Source organism: Myotis daubentonii, chromosome 5 (genome assembly GCF_963259705.1).
Source record: "Myotis daubentonii chromosome 5, mMyoDau2.1, whole genome shotgun sequence".
Taxonomy (NCBI): domain Eukaryota; kingdom Metazoa; phylum Chordata; class Mammalia; order Chiroptera; family Vespertilionidae; genus Myotis; species Myotis daubentonii.
The window spans coordinates 33617556-33641437 of NC_081844.1; the positions used below are offsets into that span (position 1 = coordinate 33617556).

Below are 23882 nucleotides of genomic sequence, written 5' to 3' on the forward strand. Positions count from 1 at the left end.
ATATATTTTTTTTATTGATTGATTTTTTACAGAGAGGAGGGGAGAGGGATAGAGAGCTAGAAACATCAATGAGAGAGAAACATCAATCAGCTGCCTCCTGCACGCCCCCCACTGGGGATGTGCCCACAACCAAGGCACATGCCCTTGACTGGAATCGAACCCGGGACCCCTCAGTCCGCAGGCCGACGCTCTATCCACTGAGCCAAACCGGTTAGGGTCTTAACCATTGTTAAGTGCATGGCTCAGTGGTATTAAGTACACTCATTGTTGTGCAACCATCAGGATCATCCATTAAACACCAAGTCCCCATCCCCTACTCCAGCCCCTGGTTCCCACTATTTTCTGTCTCTATGAACTTGACTCCTCTAGGGATCTCCTATGGGTGGAACCGCACAGTATTTGTCTGGCTTACATCACTGAGCATCATGTTCATCCACATTGTAGCAAGTGTCAGATTGTCCTTTTATTTTTTGTATTTTTAAAAATGTGTTTTTAATAGATAGAGAGGAAGGGAGAAAGATAGATAGAAGCATCGATGAGAAACATCATTGATCAGCTGCCTCCTGCATGCCCCCTACCAGGGATCGAGCCTGCAACCTGGGCATGTGCCCTTACCGGGAATCAAACCAGCAACCTCTTGGTGCATGCATGGGTTGATGCTTAACCACTGAGCAACACCGGCTGGGCAGAATGACCTTTTTATTTTTATTTATTTATTTACTTATTTACTACTTATTATTGATTTCAGAGAGGAAAGGAGAGGGAGAGAGAGATAGAAACATCAATAATGAGAGAGAATCATTGATTGGCTGCCTCCTGCACGCCCCACCCTGGGGATCGAGCCGCAACCCAGGCATGTACCCTAACCAGAGTCTAACGATGACTTCTGGTTCATAGGTCGATGCTCAACCACTGAGCCACCCCGGCTGGGCTGTCCTTCCTTTTAAAGGCTGACTAATATTCCAGTGTATGGATGGACCATGTTTTGTTTGTCCGTTCATTTGTCCATGGACACACCTTTGGCTGTTGTGAATCGGGATGCTGTGAATAGTTATGTACAGGTAGGTATCCAAGTCCCTGCTTTTAGTTCTCTGAATTTGAAAGGAGTGGAGCTGTTGGATCATATGGTGATTCTATATTTAACATTTTAACCAACCCAAATTTTCTGCCCAGGGTTACTCCCCATGCTTCCAATCCAGTCCAGAGGGTTCTCACCCTAATGGCTAACTGCATATTCCACATTGACTGACATCATAGGGTACTCACTCCATTGGCTAACTCCATATAACCATGTGACCTCCCACCTTATCCAATCAGAGCTTTCCATTGCTTGGTCACAACAATCGATTGAACAAGGACATGTGACCAAGGTTGGGCCAATCAGAACCTTCCCTTGAATTTTTGCTACCTCTTTTTGGGAAGAAGTGCTGACCTGCTGGGGCTGTTAAGCTAATGGAACTGATGGCACCATCTTTGTCCCCACAAGAAGTGAGACTGTTGAGGTAAAAAGCCAAGAGAGAGGATGACGGAGCCAAGGGACGGAGAGATGGATGAATCTTCATGCGCTGTTTGAAGGTCCTGGATCCAGTCAAGCCTGAAACTAGTCAGCCAGTGTGTCTCAGCCAGGGATGATTCTACCCCCCAGGGAACACTGGGCAATATCTGGGGACATTTGTGGTTGTCACGACTGGGGGTTCTCCTGGCATTGAGCAGGTGTGGGTCAGGGGTGCTGCTTAACACAAAGAAACATCTGATCCTGCCCAGCTGGTGTTGCTCAGTGGTTTAGCATCAACCCATGAGCCAAGAGGTCTCTGGTTCAATTCCTAGTCAGGGCACATGCCCAGGTTGCAGGCTCCATCCCCAGCAGGGCGGGTGTAGACAGCAGCCAATTGATGATGTTTCTCTCATCAATGTTTCTATCCCTTTATCCCTCTCACTTCCTCTCTCTCTAAAATAAATAAAAATGTATTTTTTTTTTAAAAAAAGAAAGTAACATCTAATCACAAATGTCAGCCACGCTGAGGGGAAAAACCCTGATTTACATCTATCCCTGGACCTTTCAGTTCTATGAGCAAAAAGTTCCCATTAAAGGAAAAAAAACAATAATACACTTTCAGTTTCTGTGAGATGCAACAAAAGATTCTAACCAAATTGGGAGGTAAGACACATGCAGGGGGTTTGTGAGATGGAAGCTGCAGATGGTTGGCCTGGGGCTTCACCTCCATAAGCAGAGCATCCTGGATGGGATCAAGAACCAGGTGGAAGGACATGGGTCAGGCCCTATACTTGGATTATTTTTTAACATAGACTTAGTTTCAGATTTATAGAAAAGTTGCAAAAAAATATGGAGAAATGCCTGGTACCCACTTTCCTCTCTTAACATCTCATGTTAGTGTGGGACATCTGTCATTTATACATTATTATTACCAAAAGTTCTCAGTTTATTTGTGTGTGTTAAATATATTTTTATTGACTTCAGAGAGGAAGGGAGAGGGAAAGATAGAAACATCAATGATGAGAGAGAATCATTGTTCTGCTGCCTCCTGTAAGCCCCCTACTGGGGATCAAGCCCCCAACCTGGGCATGTGCCCTGACTGGGACCTCCTGGTTCATAGGTCGATGCTGAACCATTGAGCCATGCTGGCCAGGCTGTTTTTTCAAATTTCTTTAGTTTTCCCTTAATGTCCCATTTCTGACCCAGAACTGCACCTGACATTTAGTCGTCATGTTGCCTTAGGCCCCTCTGGGGTGTGACGGTTTCTTAGACTTTCCTTGTTTTTGATGATCTGGACAGACTTGAGGACTGGTTGGTAGTTTATAGAATTTTCCTTCATTGGGGTTTGCCTGGTGTTTGTCTCAGGGTTAGTTAGAATGTGATGGGTTTTGAGGGCAAGACCCCTTTCTCATTCCATCAGATCAAGAGTCCCTGCTGTCCACACGGCTGATCACAATCAATGGCCACGGAACCTCTCTGGTGTGTGGCCTGTCCATCAGAACCAGAGCCCTAACCTGAACATTAGCAGGTCTGCAGCATTAGTATCAGATGCCAGGAAAAGCCAGCTGTGACATTTATCACTCCTTTAATGGCCAGGGTTGATTACCTTCTTTTTTTATTTTGGTGAAATCATATACAATTAACCATATTAAAGTGTACAGTTTAGTGGCATTTAGTACAGGCACAATGTTGTGCAGCCACCACCTCCCTCTAGTTCCAGATCATTCCACCACCCCAAAAAGAAGCCCCTTCCCCATCAGCAGTCATTCCCTTTCCCCTCCCCCAGGCCCTGACGACCACTAACTTGTGTCCCTGTGGATGTGCCTCTTCTGGACATTTCACACGGTGTGGCCTTTTGTGTCTGGCTTCTCTCCCTGAGCATCATGTGTTCAAGGTCCCTCACATTGTAGTGAGTGTCAGTGCTTTGCTCCTTTTCGTGGTCGAGTGATATTCCAGTGTGTGGTAGGCACATTGTGTTTTTCTGTTCATCTGCTGAGGTACATTTGGGTTGTTTGCACTTCTTGACTGTTATGAGTACTGTTGCTATGAATTTGTCTCTTTAAACATTTTACCATGAAGCCTTCACCACATCCCAAGTCTCACTCCAAACACTTAACACATACTGGTCCTCACCAAATTCTCACAAAAACTCTCCAAGAAAGCCCAGCTGGTATGGCATAGTGGTTGATCATCGACCTATGACCCAGGAGGTCATGGTTCGATTCCCAGTCAGGGCACATGCCTGAGTTGTGGGCTCAATCCCTAGTGTGGGGCATGCAGGAGGCAGCTGATCAATGATTCTCTCTCATCATTGATGTTTCTACGTCTCTCTCCCTCTCCCTTCCTCTCTGAAATCAATAAAATATATACATATATATTTTTAAAACCCTCCAAGAGAATTACTATGGTTGTCCTCATTTTGTAGATGGGAAAACTGCGGCACAGAGAGGTTAAGTAACTTGCCGGGGGTCACACAGCTACTGGGTGGCAGAGCTGGATTTTGAACCCTCCAAGTCTTAACCCTGGTACTCTGCTGCTGAAGCTCCACTCTGCAGAGCATACTTGCAGCCCTGGGGACACAGAGATGACCAACAGGGGCGGAAAAACATTGTAAACCAGCTCCAATACTCATCCCCAATAGCTCCCCTGTTGGAACCCAGATTCTGGCCTTTGCTCTGTAGATTGTGATGGGGACGCCCTGACTGGGACTGGGGAGTCTGGCTTCTTTCCCGCCACTGGGACCTGATGTGAGTCACCCAGCCTGGCTGCCCTGGAATTTCCCATGGGGCCAGGCAGATCCAAGGTGAAGGTTCAGGAAGTCCCAGTGCAGGTGACGTCAGTGCTCAGGGAAAAGGGGTGGGGGTGGGGTAAAGCCTGGGAGAACAGGGAGGCTCCATTCACCTTCTCAGATCCTCACCTGGTACTCAGGTTACAGGGACTGGCCAACATATCAATGGAAGGACCAGGAAGGACCAACATATCAATGCCCTGTCCTGCAGGGCTGTTCCATTCCCTTGTGGGCCAGGAGCATCATGGGATAGGCTCTGTTCTCCACTGTGTCCTTGGGAACTGGCCCCAAAAGGCACCCAGTAAATGCTTCTCAGATGGATGTGTGGCCTCCCCTACCTTTTGACCCACCTCTTCCTGTGATCATCTCCCCCCCGCCCCCCAACCTCCACACACACCCTAGCTCCATCTCCCCTGGTGCTCTAAATCCCCCCATAACTCCCCATTGTTCAGTTACAAAGCCAAGCCAACTCCCTCTCTGGCGTGGGGTTGGGGGTGAGGGGACATCCTGAGGGTCCTCCCCCCTCCCCCACCTCATCCCTTCAGTTCCAGCCTGGTTCACACTGGGCCCTTGATAGAAAGAAATCCAAAGTCTGACCGCTTCTCTTGGCTTCAGGCAGCAGGTCAACTTCCATGGCCTCAGTCTTGCCACCAGATGAGCTTCAGAGATGTGGCCCCTCAGTCCCACCTAGCCCAGCCATGTGGGCAGATCCAGTGACCTCCAATCCCATCCTGACCATACCACTCCATTGCTCCATAACCTTCCGTGGCTCCCTACTGCCCTAAGGATAAAGGCCTCCTAGTTCTCTGGGGCCCCCCATGATCCCACCACTTCCTTCCCAGCCTTAATGCCCTACTCCCTGATGCATTTCCCCCTGAGGTACTGTGCCCTGTTCTTAACAGTCCCCCTCCTCTGGGCTTGACTGGTGGACTGCTGATCTTTCTTCTTTCCCACCTGCTTCCCACCCTCAGGGCCCAGCCCTGGCCCAACCTGGGGGGTGCCCTGTCAGGTGTCACCCTCCTGCAGCCTGGGTGTCCCAGCCTCAGGCAGAAGTGGTAAGGCCTGTCTGGGGTGGATCTCAAACCCAAACCTGTTGGACGGGTTGGCTGTTCCCTGAAGTTGCCCTGGCTCAGAGGCAGCCTTGGCCTGGCCTGGCAGGATCCTGCTAGGGGCTCAGGCTAGGCCAGAATGGTGTCAAGGGAGCTGCAACCTGCCAGCCAGAGCCACCTGAGGAAACCTCAGGGCAGGTGGCAGGCCAGGGTACAGGGACAGTGTGGTGGCTGAAACAGGTGCGGCAGACTTGGTTAGGAGAGGGGAGGGTGGCTAGCCAAAGACTGAGATCGAGGTTTGAACAAACTGACAGAGATGGTGAGAGAGAAAGCGGTGGGGAGGGAAAAAAGGAAAGTGAGGTCAGGGGACATAGAATAGCTTGTGCGACCTGGGCAGGCCCTGAAGCTCTTGCCTCAATCTCCTCTTCTGCACCATGGGAGGGGTGTGATTAAGGCTAGAGAAGGAGAAAAAAGAGGGCCATGGGAGAAGAGACTGGAAAGAAGGGGAGAAGAAGAAGGACTGGGAAGAGGCGGGCAGGAATGGAGCCACTGGCCAGGGTAGCGGAGTGGCAGTGAGGGGAAGTGGGTGTGGAAAGGAGAAGTGGTGAGGGAACCAGGCCTGGGAGCGGCTGGGAGGGAGGTGCTCCCACTGATCAGGAAGGCTTGGGGCTTTCCAGAATGTGGAGAAACAGGAAGTGGCTTCGTCCCCTCCCCCACATGGGCCAGGCCCACCTGCCCTGCCTCACCTGCCCAGGTCTGCGAGTCTCGCTTCCCTAGACGGGCCCTCAGTTTGCCTCTATCTCCTTGACTGCAAGATGGGCATAGCCCCAGAGTGCTCCCCAGAAGAGAAACTGAGGCTGGGAGTGGGAGGAGCTCCAGGGTGGCACTTCTCAGAAGGGAAACTGAGGCTGGGGGTTTAGTCAGTGGCACCTCCCAGATGGGAAAACTGAGGCTAGCCCAAGAATCTTGTGGGTTCACAGGGAAGCCCCAGGGGACCTGACCTTCGGGTCTGTCTTAAGTTTTCCGCTGTTTGAAGTCATTAAAACAGCTGAGCTGCACTTCAAGCTCACTGCACACCCTCTCCTGTCTGTGTGTTGTGTCTTCTATGTCCCTTTAGCAGGGGTGACACTGAGGCTCAGAGAGAGGCAGCTGCTCCCCAAGCCTCCCAGTCCTGGCTCTGGGAACCCATTTCTTTCTTTCTTTTTAAAATTGTTTAAAGTTTTACATATGTCTCCTTTTTCCCCAATTGACCCCCACCCCTGGGCCCCATTTCTGTCTGTGATCTCCCCACATTGGGTCTCCCAGTTTCATCAATAAAAATACAGCACCCCTGTGTAGATGTGAATTTTAGATATACGAAGGCTGCTTCTTTAATGTAACTATGTTCCAAACATTGCCTGGGACATGCTTACACTAAAAAAGTATTCTTCGTGCACCTGCAATTCAAATGTAACCGGGCATCGTGTCTTTTATCTGGCAACCCTACTTCCACGAGCCTGGTCACAGTGTCTAGGGGCACCTCTGGCCTGTGTGAGCACTGTCCCGCTGCTGATGGGGCCCTGGGCACACGTGATCCGTGAATGTTCACTTAGGTGACCCTGTGGTCCAGAGGCGTCACATGCAGACACCCTAATGGCATACTAGGCACTGTTCACTTAGCTGTTTAAACAACTTAAAAGGCAACTACTGTTATCATCATCACCCCCACTTTACCGGTGGGGAGACAGAGGCACAGAGAGATTAAGTAACTTTCTAGGGCCTCATAGCGTGAAAACATAGCTGCACCGGGGCTGGGGCTAGAGCTCCAGAACTGTGTCCCTTCTGCTCTCTCATGCGATTCCCTGGAAATCCCCGAATCTGACTAATTCTCTAGACATCCCCAGACTTGGCAGATTCCTCCATGAGATGGCTGGACCCACCCTGGCTTGGGCAAATTGCCCCCACTTCAGGCGAAATTACCGGTAAAGACGGTAAAGACCTCATGGTTTCCCAAGGTAGACCTGGCAGAGTTCAAGTCCACGCCTGCTTGCCACTCAGTTCTGCACTTCAGTTTCCCCACTAGCGAAATGTAGGTAACACCAGTCCTTGCCTCTGAGGGACTTGAATTTCACTCAGGCCCTGCACTCAGGGGTCAGGAGCCTTGGTTCAGTTTAATCTCTGCTGCCACCACCTTAAAATTCTGAACCCTTTTTGAACAAGGGGCCCCGCATTGTCATTCCTCATTGGTCCCTGAAAATTGTGTGGTTGGTGTTGTGTAGGAGGACCTGGGAAAATGCAGCTGGGCACCCTCCATCCCCCAAATCTGCTTGTTCACCCTTTTGAATCTTCAGTGCCTGTTGCTCAGTTGGATTTATTTTGATTAGTTCTGAAAAACAGTTCCAAAGTCAGGGTTAGAACCCAGATTGCCAAAGCAATACTCACTCTGGATAAATCACTTCTATCTGGGTCTCAGTTTCCCCATCTGCTCTCTTGTGCTTGTGGGCTTGGACACAGTGGGTCTTTGGCCTGAGTTTTGTAGGGCAAACAGGTTTTAAACATACTCTTCTCCCTTACCAGACCAGTCATTTGAACAGCTTTTATACTTTGCCTGGACTACCCTTCCTATTCTTGTGTGTCTAACAAACTCCTACTTAAACTTCAAAGCCCTAGCATCAATATCCCCTCCTCCCTGCAACCCTCCATGATGCCTTAGGCAGAGACATCACACCTCCCTGGGCCCCAGGCCTGATCTTGCAGATGAGAGTGTCTGGCTCTGTCTCCCCTAATCTGGGGGCTTCCTGAGGCCAGGGCCGAGAACTGCATTCTCTCGGGCCCCAGCTTTGCTCAGCTCAAGGCCAGGCACAAAGTAGCATCCATTAGAGTTCACTGAATAAATAAATAAATACATGGAGAGGTGACTTGTCATTTCAGGGGGTTGGAATGGGTTCAAGAGGCACTGGCTGGTGGTAAGGTGGGTCCAGGGAAAGAGTTGTAGCCCCTTCACTGCTGATAACCTACCTGGGGAGGGAGTTGTGCCTCCTGCACTGAATCTGCCTGAACCAGCCAGCCCACCCCACAGTGAGTCCGGTGGGCTCAAGTCACAGGAAAACTGCTTTCTGTGCCAAAGCCTGGCCCCACCCTCTTCTTGGCAGTGCCCCAAATCTCATGTTTCAGCCCCTGGAAGCCCTAATGGGAAGGGAGCCACTCAGAACCCTCAGGTCCTGCACAAGAGGATTCCGCTCTCTCTCCGGGGGGGCCCCTGAGACACCTCCCCCCCCACACACAACAGACACCCAAGTGACAGGCTCCGTGTGGGGTGTCGAGGGCGGGTCCTAGAACGCCTATTGGGATGGGAAACAGATCAATGAGCCGACTACTATTGATGGGGAGGCGATCAAGGGAGGGAGCATGACTGGGTGGTCAGGGGCCATTTCAGATGGTTGCAAGGAAGTCTCTGAGGAGGGGCTTTCCAGGCAAGATCTGGGCTGTACAAGAACCCCAGTGGCTTACGGTCAGGGGTGCGAGTGCTGAGGGCACAGTCCGCACAAACAGCCAGGAAGTCGGAGTGGTTGGTCCTAAACTCATGTTATAGAGGAGGAAACCGAGGTTCGCAAGGGTAAGCTCCGCGCCAGGGTCTCAACAGTAGGTGGCGGGGTCGGAATTGAAATTCAGAGCCTACGGAGCGTGCCAGCCCCTCATCAGGCTCGGGAGCCAGGAGCCGCGCCACGCCCGCCAAGGCCCCGCCCACCCAGGCCCCGCCCCCCGACATTACCGGAAGTGCCCGGTCCCCAAGATGGCGCCAGGGGAACCAGGAAGTGAGCCAGGCCGCGGCGAAGCTCAGAGAACCGGAGGCGGCCGGACCCGGCTATGAGGTGAGGTGCGTCCAGCCCGACCCCCGGTCCTCCCCCGCCGCCCCTGCTTGGCCCGAGTCTCGCTCCCCGGCCCGCGTTGGCCCGGGCTCGCCGGGCCGGGGTTTCCGGGATTCCGGGAGTCGCGGGGCGGGCGGGGGGAGCGCGGCGGCTTGTCCCCGCCCTTTCCCGCGACCCCCGACCCTGCGCTGCTCTCTGACCCCAGCCCGACGCGCCGGAGCGGCGAGCCCCTCCCCAGCTCGGCGGTGATTCCCTGACTCCTTCCTTCTTGATGACCCGCTATCCCGTGCTTTTTGCTGACCCCGAACTTTACTTCTTTGGTGACTCCTAAGTCCATACATCGCGGTGACATCCCAGAACCTGTGTCCCTCACTGCCTAATCTCCTCCGCGACTCCCTTCTGGTGGCCCTCAACCTCCGGGACCCCAGCCCCTCCCTTTCGGAGGGGCCCCGATCTCACCCATCTTGGTGACTCCTGACCCCAGACTCCTTGGAGTTTCCCTGGACCCTCCAGCGCTCCAAGAAGGGCAGACACCCTCGCTCTGGGATAGGGTCTTGCTGGTACCAGCTGACCTGGCAGAGCATGTGGGGTGGGAGTGTCACCCAGAGTTGGTAATGAAACCCGGCAGACAAGGACAGGGCGGGGGTGGGGGTGGAGGTGCAAGGGTGGCCCCCACCCCACAGGTGAGCGGAGGAGCAGCCTGTGTGGGTGGATGGGGAAGGCAAGGCTGCCAGGCGGGTCCTGCCCACCAGAGCTTCCCAGCAACTCAGAACCCCAGAGCAGGAGGCTGGTGGGGCCTGGAGGGACTGGGCGTGGACAGCCAGGCAGGCAGGAGCCAGGGAGGCGGTGGGGTGTCTCCCTGCATAACATTATGAAGATTCCACAAAGGGAAAAAGAATTGAGTAAAAGGTGTGTCTAGTCTAGGGCAAACCCGGCGTCTGCTTCCCTGAATTTGCCTTGGACCCACTTGCCCTGCTGTCCTTTCTCCCTGTGCACTAGCCTCCCAGGCTGGGTTTAGAGCCATCTGCTTGCACGGAGTACGGGAGAGCTCCTGGTTGGAAGCTGACTGTGATGAAGCTTGCTGGCAGTTTTGGGGGTGGTGGTGAGTGTTTCAGGGTGTAACAAGGGAGCTGGTGGTGGACTGAATGTAGCCGGGAACCTGCTTACCTGCTGCCGGGCATGGTGAGTCTGTCCCAGTAGGCGCTTCAGAAAGGTTCAAGGCAAATGGGGCTGGGCCTGGGGGTTGGGGGGCCAGGCTCCACAGCCCCTGGAGGGCAGAAAGGCTGCCTGTCACAGGCATTGAAACCCCAGAGACGGGTTGGAGGCCGGCCTCAGCCAGCAGCTGTGAGGCTGGCCCCTTCTCCCGGCCAGGCAGTACCCTGCAGTGGCTTTTCCCTGCTGGGGGCAATGTGCCCTTTCGGACCCTGTGAGCAGAGGAGTGGCGCTTTCTTTGCGACTGAGACCTGGGACCCCATTGGTCAGCCAGTTTGTGTCCTTTCTTCCAAGCACCCTGGATTTTCCCAGGGGAGGCCCCAGGAGTGGTGGTGGTTGCTGTCTGGTTGGGGCCACTGGCCTTGTAGTGCCTTCTGCCTTGAGTCCTTGTGGAGAACACTGTGAAATCTGGGCTGATGGGTGGGTGAGACCAGGGGAGGGGGGCCCAGGGTCCTCCATGGTGGGGGAGACACATGCAGGTGCCCATCGGACCCTGAGGAGCCGTGTGAGTGCTGTCCTCAGGGAAAACCAGTGCTGGTACCTGGGCGAAGGTGCTCCGGAGTTTTAGAAGACATGAGGTGCTTTTGTTTAGCTGAGTGTCTTAGCAGACATCTGCTCACACCTGCCTGGAGTGAGGACCCGAGTGAGGACCTGCCCAGTGTGTGTATGTGTGTGTGTGTGTGGGAGAGACATCTATGTTCTCACAGAGGGTGGGAAGTCCTGGAGTCAGACAAGGGCCTGGGTTTCTAGGGAAGGCCATTGGTTTTCAAGTTGGGGCTGGCAAGGCAGGCTGCAGGTGGGCAGCCCAGGATTAGTGCTCTCCAGGCTGTGTGATCTTGGGCCAGTCACTGCCCCCACCTGGGCAAAACCACAGCCAGACCTCTGCAGCTCATACCCCCGTCCCACCCCAGGGGTTTGACCAATCCGGGCAGGCCCAGCTCTGTTTTAGCAGTCTCAGATGCCCCTCCAGCCAGGGCTGGCTAGAACTGCTGACCCAGCTCAGGACTCTGGCCGCATGAGAGAGCTTGGTCGGGAATAAAGAGGCAACTGTGTTCAGGTCCCCGGAGGCGGCCACCCCCCAGGATGGCCTCTGCCTTTACTGCCAGCATGGGGGGGGGAGGGAGTAACGTAATCTCAGAGTGTAAACACAGCACGAGGCTGACATGGTTGAGTTAGGACGGCAGCTTCCCATGGTGCCAATACAATCCCAGGGTCTGAATGTGTATGCAGGTGCAGGTTTTATATGAAAATGTAGGTCACACTGCATGTTGTATGTGGGCATGTGTGTGTTTTGTGCTGAGTACATGCATGTTTGTGTCCATGTCTGTTGTATGCATGTATGCATGAGTGGGCTCTTGTGTGTATGAGTGTGCAGGTTTGGGTGTGCAGGTGGGTTGCATGTGTACACTTGAGATTGGATGCAAGCATATGTGTCATACATGAGTGCACATATGTGTGCATGTGTGTGTGTGCGGTTCATTGTGGACAGGTTTGGCACATCTCCATCACTTTTTCCCCAGCATAGGGCAGCGTGGTCACACTGCAGGAAGGCTGGGCATAGCCAGAGAGTGCGGTCTCTGCCCTGTGTGTAGCAGAGGAGGGGACCCTCTTCCCCAGCAACTGACCTCTGCTGGGTGTAGCCAGAGAGTGCGGTCACCCAGACCCAGTCTAGGCCTGGTCTGGATACTGCTCACCTAGCTTTGGCCTCAAGTGCTGGTGTCCCTGAGTGCCTAGCAAGTGTAGGTCACCTCTCCCCTGAGAGGAATCTCCAGTCCTTGTCCTTTGGAACTACCCTCTCCCTTGTCCTGCCACTGGCAGGTCAGTCCCACATGAGTGGCCTGAGCAGAGCTAAGACAGAAAGCAAACTTCCTTTATCGTCCTGCCATCCTGCCGATGGTGACAACTGCTCTGAGGTCTCCTGCTTTTCTCACTGGGAGGGTTGGCTGCTCTGCTAGCAGGCGGGTGACTCAAGTGAGGGCCTGAACTGTGGTTTCTGATGCTGGGGCTCCATCACCTGTTGCCCTGGGCTTGACAGTGGTGGCCGAGACAAGACCTGTTGTTTGTATTCTAAAACGTAGATGAATCTTCAAAATTATGTTCATTGATAAGCCAGACACAAAAGGCCACACAGTGTGTGATCCCATTTATGTAAAATGTTGAGAACAGGCAAATCCACAGATTTGGGAAGTGAGTTTGTGGTATTCAGGGACTGGGAGGGTGATGGAGGTGACTGTAGATGGGAATGGGGCCTCTTTTAGGGTGATGGAATGTTCTGGAACTACATAGTGATACTGGTTTCACAACCCTGTGAATGTACTAGAAACCACTGAGATGTGCATTGTAATGGCTGAAGCATGTGACATGTGAATTGTGTCTCTACAAAACAAAGTGTTAAAAAAGGAAAAGAAAGAAAGTCCATCCTGTCCTTCCCCCTCTGATGCTCACATGCTATGGCCTGGGGTGGGTGCATGTATACATGGGTGGGCTGAGCCTGCCTTCCGCTGCCAGCTCATACATGGGTACTGGATGGTTTGCCAGGCGTCTTCTCTGTGCCCCACGCGGGGTTGGCAGAGGAGGTGCTATCTGTTTTATGGAAGGTGAACAAAGCTCCCCGCCCCTCACTAAGCCCCTACTCTGTCCCGAACCAGTGCATCCTGCAAGACGTGGTCCTAGGGGATCTGGACTCATGGTACAGGGGCGTGGGGTGGGATGCGAGTGGGTGGGGTTGGGGGGCTCAGAGAGCACCTCCTCCCCGAAGGTTACTCCGTGGGAGGTGGTGGGTTGAGGGCTGGCACTTCTGTGAGCCTCCTGTAGGTTTCCCTGATTGGCTGGCTGGGACCCTCCCACCACTGAGGCCAGGTGACAGCAGGGAGGAGAGTGATCCCAGAGAGTCAATGCTGAGCGCCCCTCCCTCCCCAAGTCACCCATTTACGTGTAACTCTTCCTGGGTCAGTCGCTGGGGGAGAGGGTCCCCTCCTCTGCTACACACAGGGCAGAAGGAGTGTCCATGGTGTCAATGGCAGGGACACAGCCCAGGGAGGCCAGCGAGGTGGTGAAGGAAAGGTTCGCTTATGGTCTCTGATGTTCTGACACCTCTGAGCATGTCACCTGCAGCAGGAAACCTTCCCAGGCTGTGCTTAGGCAGAGTTCCCTTAACTTCCAGAACATGCTCCGGAGGTAACCTCTAGCCACATTGTGCTTCTCAGTGGGCGTGTAGACCAGACCCCCAGTTTCCGGTCAGATTGGCCTCAGTCCTCTTAGGATAAATACCAAGTGAAACTGAAAGAGGCCTCAATCCTTTTGCTCCAAGGTCTTGGAAGCGGAGTGTCCACACCCACCAGGAAGGCTGTCTGTCCCCCATTTCCTGGGAGTCCACCCTGAGGGTGAAAGGTCGCTGACACAGGAAGCGTCCATGGTGGGAAGGAGGGGTCCGGCTGGGGTCCTAGCGGGCAGTAAACTTTTATGGCCCTGACTCATCTGCAGCAGAGATGGCCCACAGGCACTGGGAGTGTCTGCTGTCCTTGCCGCCCAGGGCTCTGAGTCTGGCCATAGCAAGAAGGCATCTTCCACCCCACACGAGGTAAACTGAGGAAAGGCTCCCTCCCGGGCACTGGGACAGCACAGGCGTCGGTGGGGAAATTGCGCTCAGGCTCCTTCATGCCCTTGGCTGCTCCTGTGGCCAAGTTTGTGTGGCCAGAGCTCAGCAGGGCTGCTCCAGGGTCTGGGATGGTCTTGGCATTTTGGAAGGTGCCCTGGAGGCTGTAAAGTGGGGGTGTAGGGCCCCTTCCTGCCCCCACCCAGCCTAGGGTGGGTGCTGGTGACACAGGGTGTGGGAGCCTCTCCTGGTGTCCCAGCATATATGTGAGCTGGCGGGGGGGTGGGGGGGGGGAGGACGACGGTGTTCATTAGATTCTGGCCCTCCAGGAACTTGACCCACTAATTTTGGGGGACTCAGGGTGAATGAGATCCCAAGTAGATATGGGGGGCTGTAAGGGACAGCCCTGGAGGAGTAGTGGGTAGTAACAGAGGGTCTGGGAAGCTCCGCTGTTCGCACCGTGGGAACTTGGAGGAAGGTGCCCCACAGGGAGGGTTGGGCATGATGGCTGGACTTCCAGTTTTGAGAAATCAGACTTGATTTCTCCAAATCCGGACTTGCCGCTTCTCTTGAAAAACCAGCCCTTCTGGAAGCCTGGACCACATTCCTGCGCCAGCCGGCCCCCCACTGCCCGGCCCCTCCAAGGGCCCTGGGGAGGCTTCCGGGAGAAGGGGCCACGTGGGCTTTGCATCTATGGGGAGCAAGACCTTCATCCCCAGAGCCTGTCACTGGGGGGGGGGGGGTGCTTGCTGCCTGCTGGTCTACTCTTGAGCTGTGTCCTATCTCAGTAACACCCCACAGCTGTCCCCATCCTGGTCCTGGGACCTGCGGACATGTCACCTCATGTGGCAGAGGGGTTTTGCAGATGGAATCAAGTTGAAGATCCTGAGATGGGGGTGACTGTGGATTCCTGGGAGGCCCAGTGTCGTCACAGGGACCTCATAAGCGGAGAACTTTCTCCACTGGAGGCTGAAGAGAAGTGAGAGACTTGAAGTTTGAGGGGACACATGTGCTGCTGCTGCCTGTGAAAATGGGGGCAGAACATCGCGGGGGAGGGGACATGGGCAGGCGGCCTTCCAAAGCCAAGACCCAGCCCTGCTGGCAGCTACGTGAGCTCAGAAACAGCTTTTCCCCAGAGGACGCAGCATAGAGCCTGGCCTGGGAGCCCCAGGGCTGAGGTGGCGGTCTGGCCTGGACTTTCAGCCCACAGAACTGTGGGAGGGCCTACTGTGCCATTTTAAGCTGCCAAGTTTGTGGTCACTCGTCATGGCAAGAGTAACGGATCCAGCCCTAGCCAGTTTGGCTCAGTGGATAGAGTGTTGGCCTGCATTCCAAAGGCTTCCGGGTTCGATTCCGGTTAAGGGCAAGTACCTTGGTTGCAGGCTCCTCCCTGGCCTGGGCGCTGGTCAGGGCTCCTGCAGGAAGCAACAAATCTATGTGTTTCTCTCACATTGATGTTTCTCTGTCTTTTCCTCTCCCTAAAAATCAACGGAAAGGTATCCTCAGGTGAGGATAAGCAAACAAACAAAATCAATGGAAAAATATCCTTGGGTAAGGATAAAAAAAAAAGAGAGAAATGGGCCCAGGTTCTGTTGATAGGTCTTGGGATTCTTGCTACTGTGATTTGGGGGCCTCTGCCTTTTCCCCAGAGAGGGCACAGGGTCTAACCCAGCTCAAAGCCAGGAAGGACCTCCTCTTCCTGTAGGACACCGATGCCCTTCAGGCTGGGACAAAGGCCCCTAATGATGTTCTTGGCACCAAGATGGACAGAAGGAGACCAAGGAGAGTGCTGACTGCTCAGACCACTCACCTAGGATTAGTGTTGAGTAGTAGCTGCTCGGGGCTCTCGGAGGAATTGGGTAGAAAGACCTGGCATGCTGGCCAGCCCAAGGAATGCCCAACATCAAATAGGGACAGCAGCAAGTGGCAGAAGGGACAGTCCACTCTCTGCATGGACTCCAGAAGACTGCTCAAGTAGGTGTCAAAGGACCAGGAGGTCAGAACCAGGGGGGATTTGGCTTAACATTTATTCAGGAGAAGAAGACCTGAGGTCAGAGGAGACCACAAGCTCAGCGTGTCTAAAACTCTAAAGACCACAAGCAAGCACAAGACCTCAGTAGGCATTTACCAGAAGAGGATGCCCGCACGAAGATGCTAGGCCTCCTGAAGGCTGCACAACTCTGCTGTGTCCTTATAAACTCAGAGGCTGCCCTGGAATCTAAGTTGCTTTATAAAGCACCCACCTCACCAAACAGCTGTCAGAACATCATCATTCCGCCTTGCCCTGCATGGGACCATCACAGTGGCCAGCTGGTCTGTCCTGGACAAGTGGGTGGGTCTGTGGGCCCACAGTTGGCAGATGCATTGGCTGGAGACAGCCAGCCAAGGTTAGCCCTAATAGGTGCCCCTGGAACCTAGTCTGAGGGTCTCCTTTTCTGCATAAGTGTCTGTTTCACCAAATACCAATGGCTGGGTTCTGCTTCCCCAGGTGCAGTTTCTCCTATGGGCCTTCTTTCCCTTCTGGCTCTTTGCCTGTCAGAGGTGTGTGTGTGTAGGGGGAGCATCAACACTCGCTGCGTGCTTTGCCAGTTGGGTCTATCCTTCGGCATGTACCTGTCCACTGTCCCGGGCTCCTATGCCAGTAGCATTGTCCCTGGGGTGGCATGTGGAGTCACAGTGAGTGTCCCCCCCCCTTGCTTGTCCCACATGGTCCAACTCTGCAGCTTTCACTCTTGGGAGTGAAGGCTGGGGTGACAGGCTGTGCGGTCGCCCCCTCACCTGAGTCTCCTCCATTCATTGTTTGCTTACCGGTCCTCTGTTCAGCCAGGTGTTCAGGGCCAGGGTATCAGTTGAACAATCTCCCTCCTCAGCCTGGAGAGGAGCTGTGGGGTCCCTGTCCTGCTGGGTGGCCACCTGGTGTCTTGAACTGGAGCATGGGGGACAGGGGCTTCATGTCTAACGGGTTGGGAGGTTTTGCAAAAGATGGTTGCATTAGTTCAGACACCCTCTGTGGGTGAAGTGTGTGAGTTCCACCCAGGTGGGGGCCAGAAGGGAGTCCTGGGGTCCTGTAGGCTACCTTTTACCACATTGAGTGCAGAACTGGAAGTTCAGTCTGTCGTCCTGCACTCTCAGATGGGGCTTCCTTGTGGCCCACCTTGTTCTTCTTGTCCCAGAGGGATGGGCTCCCCACTCCCGCCCGCCCAGCATGTGCCTGGGGCTGGGGCCCCTGCCATCTTTGGCATCCCAGAGCTGCCATGTTCCAGACACCTCTTGGGGCTTTGTAGAAATTTGAGGTCATATGCTTGGTGCCAACCTGGCCCCAGTCAGTGGAGGTTCTGGTCCCCAGGCATCACAGGGATTTGGGCCAGGGGTCAGGGTGGCTCCAGCTGGGGTTTGCCTCCTGGTACAGTTTTACTGACCACACATTGGGTGGCTGAAATCACAGAGATTTGTGCTCTCCCAGTTCTAGAGGCCAGAAGTCTAAGATGTAGGTGCCACAGAGCCATGCTCACTCTGAAGGCCTTATGAGAGTCTTTCCTGCCTCTTCCAGCTTCTGGGTGCTCCAGGTGTCACTTAGCTTGTTGCTCCATCTTGACATGGCTTTACTTCCGCGTGTCTGTGTCCAAATCTGGGGGTCGGGGGTGGGGGGAGGAGCAAGATACCAGTTTGTATTAGGCTCACTCTGATCCAGCGTGACCCCAGCTTAACTAATTTCACCTACAAATTTCCTAATAAGGATCCATTCAAAGGTTCCCAGTGGATGTGAGTTTGGTGGACACTGATTGCCCCAGTACACCTCCTCTGGCCACCCCCCCTTCCTCCTGAACCACTTCTCTTCCCAAGTCCCAGATCCCCTATTATTCCCAGCTGGTGTCCATCCCTTTGTTGGCCCTTGAGCCTTGGGGTCTCACCCTGGTCTTGTGTCCTCCCTTTGCTGCCTTGTCCCCATGCATCTGACCCAAGTATTCCTCAGTGGTCAGTAGCTAAGGAATGGGCTCCCGAGGCTTTTGGTAAGGAAAGAGCCACAGCTGTCACATCCCTCAGGACCCTCCCCTCACAATCTCCTTTTGTCCTTGGGTCTAGCCCATCCATGGAGGTGGCTGTCCAGGTGCGAGTGCCCCATTGGAGGTCTTGGAAGAGCAAATGCCCCATTGGGGGTCCTGGAAGAGCTGAGCTGAGCCCAGGCAGGACCTTAGTACAGAGCTGGTGCCCCCAAGTCAGGCTGCTGGGTCTCACCCCACGCTGATCTCTGCTGGCTTGACCCCTCTGCCTACAGCTGCCCATTTCTCCCCCTGACTCCAGCATGCCCTATTTCGGCCCAGCACCTCCATCTAGGAGCAGGGCAACCTCTTCAGGATGCCCCCACTCTTTTTCCTTTCTGGGTCTCTCATTAAGGACTGACCCCAGACTGGGCCTGAATAGTGAGGCAAGGAGAGGGCTCCCTACACCCAGCTCTGTCAGCTTCATTGACGGCCCTCCCCCAGACAGTCCTGGTCTGCCAAGTCAGGCCCAGCCAGGCCTCAGGAACCACTGGGGCCTCTGTCCTAATAGCTGAGCCTCGTGGAGCCCTGGCCAGCTCCTGCTCCGCTCTGTCTGGGTCTCAGGGCCCTCACTTGGAGCCTGAAGGAGGGAATGGCTACTGTCCATTCCAGCATGTCCCTGCCAGCCACAGATGTTGTTCCAGGGGGACAGCCTCGCCCTGGCCTGGGAGGACACAGAATAGGTAACGAGTGGCCAGCAGGTCCAGGCACCAATTGGAGAGTCTGGGCAGATGGAGTGTGTTTGGGGGCTGAACCAACACAACAGCTCAGTATGAGGTGAGACCCTTGGCCTGTCCTGGGGCTCAGGCTTTCCCAAACCTTCCACCGCGAATGGTCGTGTGCAGGCCACTGATTCCTTGATCTTTGTCTTCTGTGATGACTCATGAAAACCTGATCTCAAAAGGAAATCCTGTGAACATAAATCATGATGGCGACTGCAGGCCCCTACCTGCCGAGAGCACTGACGCTTCTGTAATGAGGCTTGCATCTAAAAATACTCACCAGGCCCACTGCACACCGGCTCTGATCTTCGTGCCCCAAGATCCCACACTGTGCCCCCTCGGGTGGGTGCCCTTTGAGACGTGACATGTTCACACTCAGGGGCTGGGGGCAGGGTCCAGAGCTCAGGACTAAGGAGTGGGGCAGTGGCAGTTAACAGGCCAGAAAGTGAGGGGATGGTACAGCCTGTGTTTGGGGGGACAGGGGAGCAGGAAGCCTGACACTGTGGAGGCACCAGGGCACTGAGAGGTGATGTTGGTCCTGGGCACTGGAGGAAGGGGCACCATAGGAATGGCTTCTGGTGGCTTGTGGATGGTAGTGGGCACAGTGTCCCTCCTTCCTTCCCAGCCTCCTCTCCCACACCTGGCACCCACTCACCCACTTCCTGTCTCTGTGGGTCTCCCTGTTCTGGACATTTCACATAAATGGAATCACACACTCTAGCCTTTTGTGTCTGGCTTCTCTCACCAACTCTCATGTTCCAGGTTCATCCGTGTTACAGCGAGTGTCAGTGCTCCACTCCTTTTCATGGCTGAGTAATATCCCTAGTGCAGTGATTTTTGCCCTTTTCATCTCGTGGCACACATAAACTAATGGCTAAAATTCTGTGGCACACCAAAACATCTATTTCTTGCCGATCTGACAAAATTAATTATAATTTTGATTCATTCATACTGGACGGCTGCTGTTGTGTTGGCTGTTGTAATCATTTTTATTTGACATTCTAAGGGAAAAGAGGTCGGTGCCCCTGACTAAATAGTCAGGTATTGCATGTTTTAAGAAATCTTGTGGCATACCAGTTGAAAATCGGTGTTCTAGTGTGTTTGTCAATTTATTAGCTGTGGACACTTTGGTTGTTTCTGCTTTTTGGCTGTTGTGAATCACGTCACTATGGACATCTAGGTCCAGGTTTTATGTGGACAGGAGTCTTCCTTTCTCCTGGGTGGACACCTAGAAACAGAATTGCTTAATCTGTGGCGACTAGGTTTAACTATTTGAGGAACTGCTGATGTCTAAGCAGCCATACCCGCCTGCTATGTGTTCCAGGGAACCCTAACTCTGTCTGCGAAAGGAGAGGATGCACATGCTCCCCAGGACCTTAGCTCCCTGGGTCTCAGTCCTTTGGGTCCTGGCTCCCAGTGGAGCCTGGAGCCTCCGCACAGGTGACAAACCTCTTTCTCTGAAGGAATGTGATGGCTGGACCATGGGTGAAGGAGGACATAGTGCTTGAGCCTTCTAGGGCTGCCAAACAGGTTCCATGAGGGGTTTGTGGACACGACTGATTCTGGTTCCTGGGACAGGGGCTTCTGGGGCTCTGGAGGGGCAGGAGGAGCCATGCAGGCCAGTAGGACATGGATGAGGAGTGAGCGTGGGGAGGGGGGGATATGCTGCGGGTGTGAGTCCCTTGGGCACAGTGCAACCTGAGGGCCAACCGTGGTGACACCCCCACCCCACATGCTCGTTGGCTGCAGGCTTTGGACAGTGCTTTCCAAGGAAGCAGCGAGCCCTGTGGTCACGGCCCAGAAGCACCCTGTGTAGATCGGGGTCTGCTTTGTTCGGGGATGTGGCTGCTGTAAGGGGGAGCCGTGGTGGGGAGAGTCTTGGGCCAGGGACATGTCCTGTCCTGAGTGTTTGCTGCAGAGACGGGACAAGAGTGAGCCAGCCAGTGCCTTTGGTCAGCTTTGTGAGCTTTCTCTGTTGAGTAGAGGTGGTTTCCACCTGCCTGCTGTCCCAGGTGCTGAGAGCACACTTTTCCTTAAGGTATGTCCCTGAAGCAAGGCAATTCCTGGGGCCACCAGATTGCAGAGGCCTCTGGCTCTGCTAAGGGCCTGATGAGCCTTGTCCACAGAGCCCTGACCAACCAACCCATTCTCCAGATAAGCAGGTGGAGGCTTCAGGAGCCAGGGTGCCCCGAGGTGCCCAATTATCCAACCATTCAAATCTTCAACTTGTCTGCCTGACCCCAGAGCTTTTATAAATACCAGCCAAGACCACAATCAGAGTAGGTGTGTGTTCATCGCAGGCAATCCCAGGGCTTCCCACTTGCAGCGTCCAAGCCTGTGTCCCACCAGGTCTGGTCTGCGGGAGCCTAGAGGGTGCATTCTGGAGGTGACTGGCATCTCCCAGGGTCCAGGCCTCTGGGGGGTGTGGGAAAGGTTATCCTGCCAGCAGACATGAGCCTGAGAGCCTGAGGGCGGAGGCTGGAGCAGGGCCGAAGGATGAGGGGTGCATGGCCAGCAGGATACAGAGTAACCCCCCCCCCCCCCCCCCAGGATTGCACAAGCTGCTCTTTCGACTGTGATTACTGGAAGTCCTTAGGATTTCTTCACTCAGGGCTTGGCTGGGAGTGGCGGCTGCCTCCCCTTCCTGCCTGCCTCCCTGAGTGATTAATGTCCTGAGGTGGCCTCTTTCCTGAGGAGCATGCTGGCCCGCTTAGGGTCCCTGCTCATAGTGAGGGGTGGGGCCCAGGGTGGGGGTGCTCTGTCACAGGGAAGGTGGAAGTCATGGGGAGCTAGGGTCACTCCTGTGCCTTTTCCTGGCCGGTATGCCTGCCCTAAAGAATGGGGACATTCTTAGTGGGAACACTGTGTGTCCTTATTCCGAACCAGGTCTGGGGAACTCTTCCTGGCTCAGCTTGGCCCTGACTCCCCAGAGACCCTCTTGGAAGCCTCTCATGGCTACAGAGGGGCAGGGCTGGCCCATGGGCCTGGTAGGCATCCCCAACTCAGAGGTGCCAGCTGGTTGGACTCTGCCTCCCAGGCATATGTGCTGGTCACAAAGCCAGGTCCTCAGGGGTCACCCCTCATATCAGGGGTCCCAGAGCTCATGGCTCTCTATGTGGGTATCAGGAGTGCTCTTTAGAGCCCACATATTTGTTATTTGGGGGGCCAGGCTGCCTGAGATGGTGCTGTGACCAGCAGGGAGGGAATGAAGTGGGGTCAGCTGGCCTTGCTGAAGAGGCTGCCCTCATCCCCCCAGAGGTCCAGACCCAGTGTCCCCAGTGGGGGGGGCCAGGGTAGTGGGTGGGGCCCCCTATAGGCTTTGAGCATGGAGGCCAAGTGGGGGTTCTGCCCTGAATTCTAAGGGGCCCCCTCCCCAGAATAGCTGCTGGGGAGAGGCTGGGAACTAAGGGGCATCCCCGGCACCACTGTGGTGTTTGGGGAGCCTCCGCTCACATCCTCCCATTGAGGTGGGGTAGTCAGGTGGGTGAGGGTGCGGTGCATGGCCCATGGGGCCCTGTGGCTGAGGCAGAGCCAGGGGAGAGGGAGGGCTGATCCCTCTGTGTAAGCCCTGCCTAGCTGTCCCTCACCCACTGTCCCTTGTCCCTAGGGAAGGGGTCTTTGCCCGCTGAGGTTAGAGGCTGACCTCAGGACATGTCGTGTCTCTCCCCAGCTCATGATGCCTCCACCTTGGAGCAAGAAGCCCAGATAGACGCCCCCGTGGCCCAGGTCGAGGAGCTGCCTGATGCTGGCAGTGGGGTCCACCATGGACAGGGAGTTCCCACAGCATGAAGCCCAGCCAGCTGGCAACATGATGTGCAGCCTGTCACCTCTGCAGAGCCCACGGTGTGGGCCCAGCGTCCAGGTGAGCCCCTCCCCCCAGGATTGACCTTGGGGTGGGACACTGCCTTCAGCGGGGAATCCTGTCTGCCACCAAGTTCCTCACTGTGAGCTACTCGGTTTCTTCTGCAAAGATCATGACTGGCCCTCGGGGAGCTACCTGGGCCTAGTGGCTACCTTCACCTGTGGGACTGGGACCCCTGCAGTGGGTCATGGTTGTTTATTTTTCTTCAATATTTGTTCTTTGTAATTCAATAGACTATATATTTTTAAAATATATTTGTATTGATTTCAGAGAGAAAGGGAGAGAGGAGAGAGAAGGAAACATCAATGATGAGAGAGAATCATTGATCGGCTGCCTCCTGCACACCCCCTACTGGGGATGTGCCCGCAACCAAGGTACATACCCTTGACCAGAATCAAACCTGGGACCCTTCAGTCAGCAGGCCGACTCTCTATCCACTGAGCCAGACCGGTTAGAGCTAATATATTTTTATTGATTTCAGAGAGGAAGGGAGAGGGAGGGAGAGAGATAGAAACATCATCGATGAGAGAGAATCATGGATCGGCTGCTTCCTGCTCGCCCCCTAGTGGGAATCGAGCCTGCGACCTGGGCATGTCCCCTTGACTGGAATCGAACCCAGGGCCCTTCAGTCCACAGGCCAATGCTCTATCTACTGAGCCAAACCAGCTAGGCCAGAGAAGCCAATATTGACACACATTGTGATCCACAGTGGACATCATGGTTCTCTCTTGGACACTCTATATGTTGGTTCAAATGTACAATGAACCACCATTACAGCATCATTCAGAGTAGTGTCACTGCCCCAAAACCCTCTGTGCTCTGCCTGGGTATCCCTCTCCAACCCTGGTATCCTTCTTAGAAGAATGACAAGTCTGTGCTCTGAGCCTGAGGGTTTTTTTTTGTTTGTTTTTTCAGAATATCCCAGAGTTGGGACCATATAGTATGCAGGCTTTTCAGATTGGCTTCCTTCACTCAATAATATGCATTTCAGGATCTTCCATGCCTTTTCATGGCTCCATAGCTCATTCTTTTTAGTGCTGAGTAATGTCCCGTAGTCTGGATGGACCACAGTTTTATCCATCACCTCCTGAAGGTTGCTCCCAGGTTTTAACAACTGAAATCTATATATATAAAAGCCTAATATGCAAATTGTTTGACTGGGCGTTTGATTGGGAATTCAACCGCTTGCTATGACATGTGCTGACCACCATGGGACGGTGTGGAACATGGCGGGCAATGCGGCGCTGGCAGCAGGCAGCAGTGGAGGCACT

At 54.2% G+C, this 23882-nt stretch overlaps 1 protein-coding gene across 3 annotated transcripts in view; it reads left to right on the forward strand.

Annotated features, from left to right (window-relative positions):
• The first annotated feature begins 9065 nt into the window (after positions 1-9065).
• Positions 9066-23882, forward strand: part of SBNO2 (strawberry notch homolog 2) — a 55838-nt gene continuing 41021 nt past the window's right edge. For all 3 annotated transcript variants that reach the window (XM_059697388.1, XM_059697391.1, XM_059697389.1), the window contains exons 1-2: positions 9066-9183; positions 22420-22611. In XM_059697388.1, coding sequence (XP_059553371.1) covers positions 22492-22611 — 120 coding nt within the window. In that variant the 5' untranslated portion in view covers positions 9066-9183; positions 22420-22491. The remainder of the gene's footprint in view (positions 9184-22419; positions 22612-23882) is intronic.